Below are 6,791 nucleotides of genomic sequence, written 5' to 3' on the forward strand. Positions count from 1 at the left end.
CGACGGTGACAGGCAAATGAAGTCTGCGATCGAGCAAGTTTTTCCGGAGGCTCACCATCGACTCTGCGCTTGGCATCTACTCCGAAACGCCACGAGCAACATTGGAAAGCCCAAATTCACCAGGATGTTTAGGGATTGCATGCTCGGCGACTACGAGGTCCGAACATTTCAGAGAAAGTGGTTTGAGATGGTTGAGAAATTTGGAGTGGCCGATAAAAGATGGGTATAGGACATGTACGAGAGAAGGCACAGCTGGGCCACAGCACACATACAGGTAAAGTTCTTTGCCAGATTTCGAACAACATCAAGGTGCGAGGGCTTGCACGCTGTGATATCACGGTATGTTAAGTCTCGATACAGCTACACTGAGTTTTTACGTCATTTCTATCGATGCTTGATGTTCGTCCGCGCAAAGGAGGTGGAGGCTGATTTCGAGTGCGCAAAGGGTGACCCTGTTATGACCACCAACCTGAAACAGCTGGAGCGGAGTGCAGCCGACAACTACACTCGTGCGATATTCTATTTGTTTGTTCCCATTCTTGACAGGGCCTGTGCAATGAGGGTGGTTGACTCTGAAGACAACGGTTCCTATTTTATTCACACCGTCTCTCAATACGGCACTCCGGGAAAGGAGTGGCGTGTTGTTGCAACGTCTGATACGAGGGAGGTCCGATGCACGTGCATGAGAATGGAATGTTTCGGGGTCCCCTACGAACATATAATTGCGGTGCTTGTTCTTAACAATGTTCATGAGATCCCGAGGTCTCTGATATTACCGAGATGGACCAAGGATGCAAAACTTGTGGCGGTGGAGTCGATGGGCGTGATTTGGGATTCTGTACAACTGACGCAACACTGGTGCCTGATGGATTGGTACCGGAAAGTGTGCAAGATTGCATGTCACAGCACCGAAAAGTTCCAGTTTGCAAGAGACATAGCCGTGCTGATGCTGAAGCACTTCGAAAACGAAGATGCAGGGAACACCAGTTTTCCACATGAGGGGCCACCTACTGAGGGTGGCAGACCCCCGGCGCGAAATTCACCCAGGCGCAATACAAAGGGTAACGGTGCTCATGGTGGAAAGAAGACCCAGCGATGTCGTTTGTGCCGGGAGGTGGGACACAACAGGACGACGTGTCCAGAGCATTGCACAATGGAACTATCCAGCTCAGTTGCAGAAGACATGGATTCGATGGACACTGACGTGGTGGGTTGGTCGCTCTATAGACGATGTAGTTAAGTTTTCTGCTCTGTTAAATGGATCTAATCATTTGTTTTTTACATTGGTGTCAGGTCTATGATAACATATCTGGCGATCTGTATGCGACCGCGGAGATTCCTTCGTTCCAATGCTCCGATAGTGACACGCAGGCTGGGTTTGCTAACAGCGACTTCGCTGGGATCAAGACGTCCGGGCCAGTCATGTCTCTCGCCAATTGAGCAAAGGGGGCCTACAGTCGTCACAACCGTGTGTTGCAACGGCAGGTTGGTCGAACCCTTTGACGTTCTCCGGTAGGTTATAGCCGCACACCGAATGTTGTCTGCATGTCAAATAGGTACAGAACCGTCTACATGTCGTCCACGTTAAAACAAGTTTTTGGTATGTTGGCTTTCCTTGGTATGTAAATGTTCTATAGATATCACCGTTTTTAACCGGGATTCAGGATGTGTAGGGTTTAAGTGGTGTCATGCGAATAGCTGCAAATCGACTGTCAAACCTGATGTATTATTATTCGGTCGTTGTCTACCCTTTTGTTGAACCGGACATGGTAGTTAGGGGCATTTTTATAGCCATTCTATGTTCAGTGGATATTTTGTATGTATGGTAAGTAGATATTTTGTATGTAGTTAGTAGTAACGTTCAGTGGATATTCAGATGCACGTCTCATAAAAAATCTCGTTGGAAAATGCATGTGGTTCAATCGCGACCTTGAAGTTCTTTGTAAAGGATCATTGCTTCTGGATGTAATTTAAAACACACGCTTAAAACACCTGAAGTGAGGAGTAAAAGGCACTAAATGAAGCACGGCAACAACTTCGAATGAATAAACAACCACTACTAATTAGCATTTTGAGGGTATTAACACCTGAGTGTGAAGTTTCAAAATTAAAAATGCAAAGATACAAAATGCAGGTGAAGTGAATCGGATTACATTCAAGGTTCACAGCTTAAAATAACATTCAAACTTCAAAGGCACAAATTGACATACATTTCTAATATTGGCAGATCAGTCCATTTGCAATGCTACGTGCACGTTAACGACAGAAACGATAATCGTGTTTATCATCCAAAACATAAGCTAATGACGGGAAGGTAGAATTGTATTCCTGGGCCCTAATAACATATAGATTCAAGATACAGATGTATGGACATGCAGGTTGCACCACCGTACTTGACCGAGTTACTTGGATGGGGTTGGGACGGTGGCTTGGGGTTTAGGGGACCGGAGTTCTCAATATATATGCAGCCGGTATTCTTGCGGCGCAAGCCGTTCGAAGACACAAACATGGCCGTGTCTTAGTTGGCATGCAGTTGCTAAGGCAGACCAGCCAATTCCAAAGCATTCGTTCGTCCTCCCGACATAGTGCGTATACCGAACGGTCCACGCGCCCCTGTCGTTGGTAATTGTAATTGGGCTATCCTCGCATACTCCCGACAGAGGGGGGACATTCGGCTGGAAGTGAAGACATTTCTTTGGGTTAGATCAATAAAATAGTTGACTAGAACAATAGGATATGAAATAGTTGCCCTTAAAAACAATTGTCGGCACACTTACGAGAAAACGGTTTGCCAGTCGGTGCATGATTGGACTTACAAAGAACGGATTGGTCGATCTGAACCCATCGGCTATGTGCCTTGACCTGGGGGCCGACGGATCGGTTATACAAGTGGAGTCCGTCCCGGGGCCGGCATGGGCCAAGTAGTTGATTTCCATTGTATGACCGTTGAAGAACATGACGTACATTGTGTTCTGAATGGTGTGATAACGGAACAGCACAAGCCACTCATCCCTTAGGCTATAGCATGCCCGGACACCGTCCCATCCTCCATGAAGCACGATCCTCCCATTAGGTTGCATATTCCAGCCCACGCGATGACGATGTCCTGTAGGCGTGGTTAGGGTCAGTGGTCGCGGTAGGGACCGGCCATATTCCCGGGAGAACCGTAGCGGGAGCTTCTGTAGTGGATGGTGGAAAAAAAAAGGGTTACAATGTGCCACAGATGGATGGATTGATGATTGCAGGTGGTAAATGAATTAAAATTGGGTTCTATACCAGTGTATCAGGGTCGTTCACCGGGATTATCGTGAAGAACTGGACTGTATAGTTGCCATGTGCGGGTATTGCCGGAAGACTTCCGTTTCTCAAGTTTCTGGTGGAACGTAAAACAGCATAAAACAAACGAGTTAGCCGAGTGCATACCAATAACCCGCTAGAATGATATTGTTACCTTCCGTAGTTGATCTCGAAGTATCTTGTGTCGTGGATGGCCACATAGAAAAACTTCGGTTGGTGATACGATAGCAGCATTGAGTCACCGATTCGTAGGTGGTAGTGTTCATAAAAGGCTCGCCAGCCTCCGGTGAATACGATTTGATGCGAATGCTCCTCCTCCACATCCCATGAGATGCTCCACGACTGACCGTTTGTTGTGATTACCTCGACGGGGTTGCTCATGTTATCCCGTACAACGTTGGAGAAGGCCACCGGCAATCTCTGCAGGAGCAAAAAATCGATATTGATGTGGGCTTGCATGCGGGCCTTGGGGTTATGTGAGTAGAACAGAAAAAGTAAAAACTTACAATTTGATTCTCCATGTTGGGGATTATGAATCTGAAGAAGCGACAATCAGCGAGCTGCGGCATGGTGATACCTCGTCTGCGATTTCTTTGATGGTTTTGGGTTCTTTACTGCCGGAAGCTGTTGAGTATCCAACAATGGCTTCCCTTCTTCGAAAAGTATGCGATTTTTATTTTTTGGGTAACGTACAAACCTACGCGCGTTAAACAGGCGAAACAACTCCCGCCGTTTAAAGTTATTTTTTTAATAAATAACACTTAAACCTGATTATAGTGGACATTAATGGGGCATTAATATAGTTGCACTTACCAATGGCAATTACCAGATTTCAAAAAAAAAAATCGATAACCACCGAATGAGCACAGGATTTAAATTTAGGCCTAATCTAGTGTTATCATTCATTCCATTGCGTGGGTCAGTGAGTAATGACTTCGTATTGTTAGCCTGGACTTGGTGATGGATGGATGGATTGATGTATTCGAACGACACAGATAATCACGATATTTTTTTCTTTTTGTATATTTACCGTTTTTAATTTTTTTCCCTGAAAAAAACTTTTTTTAAATTGTTTGCACATGCTGGAAGATAACATTTTCTTCTGTGTTGGTGTTGGTCCGGAGAAACCGAGTCGACTCAAAACCCAGATCCCGTACTCGTCCAACGACCCAACATCAAATAACATAAAGGGGCCCAACATAAGTATACAATAAAAGTAGGGGCCCATAAAGGTAATAAGAAGTATGACCCATGATATAATCAGTCCACGAAGACTGTCCGTCAATTGCAGAATGCCCAACAATGTCACATAACATAACCGTTATCAATGCATCCAACAACCTAAAAAATTGTAGTGCATGAGTTAACCAAAAAAAAAAAACGTTGTATTCCGCCCCTTCAGACGTATCTTACTCACGCTTTCCCTTCTTCGCGGCTGACTTAGCAAGCAATGCACCACTTTCCTCGTTGCATCTTCCCGTTAGCAGTGCAATTGCCATTTTTATCCTGATCTTCTCTTCGTCCAGCTACAATGGTCAATACCGCGGTTATTAGAGACACTTAGTGCAATTGTATTTTACCTGTTTGCATGCGTTAACCTACAATTGGCAACACCGCGTACGTGAACCTGCGTCCCATTGCCATCCACTGCATGACCCAAATGCCAGAGTCTGTACTGCTGCTGTTTTTGGGCACTCCCGGTGCGGACATGATTTCCATACTGGCAAACTCGGGAGCGGCCTTAGAGCGTAAGTTTTTATACCCGTCAGTTGCAACAATTCCATCCAGGGCAGTCAGTTGGCACATATTCAAAAACATAAAACAGATTAGCGTATTCGGATAGGACGATGATCTTACTTATGTTCGTCGCGTACCATGCATTGTATGACACGTCTCCTTCTTGCCTTTGATTCTTTAGTCGCATTCGTGTCAAATTGATAGACTTGCTTGTCCGACAGGTCAACCACGGCCAAGAACCAGTGTTTGTCATAGTCTTCTTCTAGTGCTGGCATATAGACCTGCGATCGATAAAAAAAGCCGAAAACCAGAAGAGACTCAAAATTCAGTCTGACCATGACCAGAACTTGCGTACAAGAATCTTATTGGTCGATAGCTTACAATGCGCAGGTCTTCCGTCGGGTGCATGTGTTCTTCCCCGTATCGCTGTGCCAAAATTTCAGGGTGGATGCCCTCCATTACATCGGACTGGTTACTCAAGGAGTATTCAGAGGTTGAAACAAGCCATCGTCATATGTCAACGGTACAAGGTTCGTGTTATAACAGATAAGGTTAAATCATAGTTATGCATTAAAATAAAGTACGGAAGTTTGTTTTGGCCGTACCGCAAAATTCGGGTGCAAGCACCACACGGATCGAGGGTGATCTCCATCGGTTTCTCCCTCCGATGCAACCATGATCATGATCATCTCCATTATCTGCAAGTCAAATCCGACAAAAAATAAAAAATCAGACTTCACATGGAAGTAGTAAACCCGGGTCAGCGAAAATAAATCCATTTATTCGAAGAGGGTACGATCGATTGCTACGTGCCTTCTGGGTTGGTTGCCGTCCGTCTAACAGGCATCCCATGTCAGAACGAGTTGCATGTTGCGACCCGATGCGTACAACGATCTCCCTGCGGTCAACAAATGGAAGATGTTACACCCTGAGGGCAATTTTAATTGCCTTCCGGCACTAATGACGCCGCACGGCATATTCAGCCGTTGATGTTCAGATACAATACCCACGTTGGGTCAGAATCATGGTCGTAGACGTAGCTACAGATGTCCATCGCGTGCTGAGAGATGGGCCATGCGTTGGTGGTGTTTGTTCCCTTCTTGGTCAGGTTTGAGGGGGGTCGTCGCGGAATATGCTTGTAGGTGTCGGCTGTCCGTCCGTGGCTGCTTTCAGGCTTCGATGAGCTCTCGTCGGATGACGTCATTGTGTTAAAGGGAAAACTGCTTTTTCTGTTTTGCGTTGGCTGCAGTCCATTGCGTCCTGTCGGGTTGTCTGCATTGTTGGTCCGTTCGGAGGATATAGTCCCTCGGTTACCCCCGTATAACTTTTTCTTGAATCGATTGAAAAAGTTTGTAGCCATGCCACCCTTCGGGTTATTTTTGTCGACGTATGTATTTGACTTGCACATGTTTGGGTACATGGCCCGTTTCGGATCGTCGTCTTCATCGTAAACAGACATTTCGACGTCTCCGCCGCTGCTTATTATCGACGACTGATGATGTCTCTTCTTCATCATTCCTGGAAACATCAACTGTCTACGGTTGGGAATGGAGGTGCGTGACATCGGGTTGTGCATGTGTACCCTTTCGGCCACAGGTTGTCTCTGCTTCTCGATCCGGTTTCCATCGAACGTTGCGTTGACTTTATCCGCATGTTCCTGTGGCCTCTGGGTGACAGGCTCTCTGAGACCGCCCACCAACAACCGAATCGTCACCAATTCCGCTTCGACCCTGTCCATTCGGCGTTGCGCGCTCTTC

General features: G+C 46.2%; 2 protein-coding genes across 2 annotated transcripts; one reads left to right on the forward strand and one right to left on the reverse strand.

The window, feature by feature from the left end:
* The first annotated feature begins 232 nt into the window (after positions 1–232).
* LOC130934530 (protein FAR1-RELATED SEQUENCE 9-like) lies at positions 233–1,440 on the forward strand. Its single transcript, XM_057864092.1, has 2 exons — positions 233–1,207; positions 1,294–1,440. The coding sequence occupies exons 1-2, from the start codon at positions 233–235 to the stop codon at positions 1,438–1,440; spliced, it is 1,122 nt and encodes a 373-aa protein (XP_057720075.1).
* Positions 1,441–2,453: 1,013 nt separating this feature from the next.
* On the reverse strand, positions 2,454–3,866 carry LOC130934531 (B3 domain-containing protein REM14-like). The gene is made up of 5 exons (XM_057864093.1): positions 3,804–3,866; positions 3,452–3,717; positions 3,277–3,373; positions 2,778–3,179; positions 2,454–2,675 (listed from the first exon to the last, which is right to left on the reverse strand). The coding sequence occupies exons 1-5, from the start codon at positions 3,864–3,866 to the stop codon at positions 2,454–2,456; spliced, it is 1,050 nt and encodes a 349-aa protein (XP_057720076.1).
* Positions 3,867–6,791: the final 2,925 nt, after the last annotated feature.

This window comes from Arachis stenosperma, chromosome 6, assembly GCF_014773155.1.
Source record: "Arachis stenosperma cultivar V10309 chromosome 6, arast.V10309.gnm1.PFL2, whole genome shotgun sequence".
In the NCBI taxonomy this organism is placed as follows: domain Eukaryota; kingdom Viridiplantae; phylum Streptophyta; class Magnoliopsida; order Fabales; family Fabaceae; genus Arachis; species Arachis stenosperma.

Excerpts from the sequence above, each read along its gene's own strand:
- LOC130934530 (XM_057864092.1), top strand. The coding sequence starts at position 233 with ATGTACGAGAGAAGGCACAGCTGGGCCACAGCACACATACAGGTAAAG. Across the intron at positions 1,208-1,293 it reads ATTCGATGGACACTGACGTG|GTCTATGATAACATATCTGG; the intron begins GTGGGTTGGTCG and ends CATTGGTGTCAG.
- LOC130934531 (XM_057864093.1), bottom strand. The coding sequence starts at position 3,866 with ATGCCGCAGCTCGCTGATTGTCGCTTCTTCAGATTCATAATCCCCAAC. Across the intron at positions 3,374-3,451 it reads TTCGAGATCAACTACGGAAG|AAACTTGAGAAACGGAAGTC; the intron begins GTAACAATATCA and ends ACGTTCCACCAG. Across the intron at positions 3,180-3,276 it reads TGAACGACCCTGATACACTG|AAGCTCCCGCTACGGTTCTC; the intron begins GTATAGAACCCA and ends CATCCACTACAG.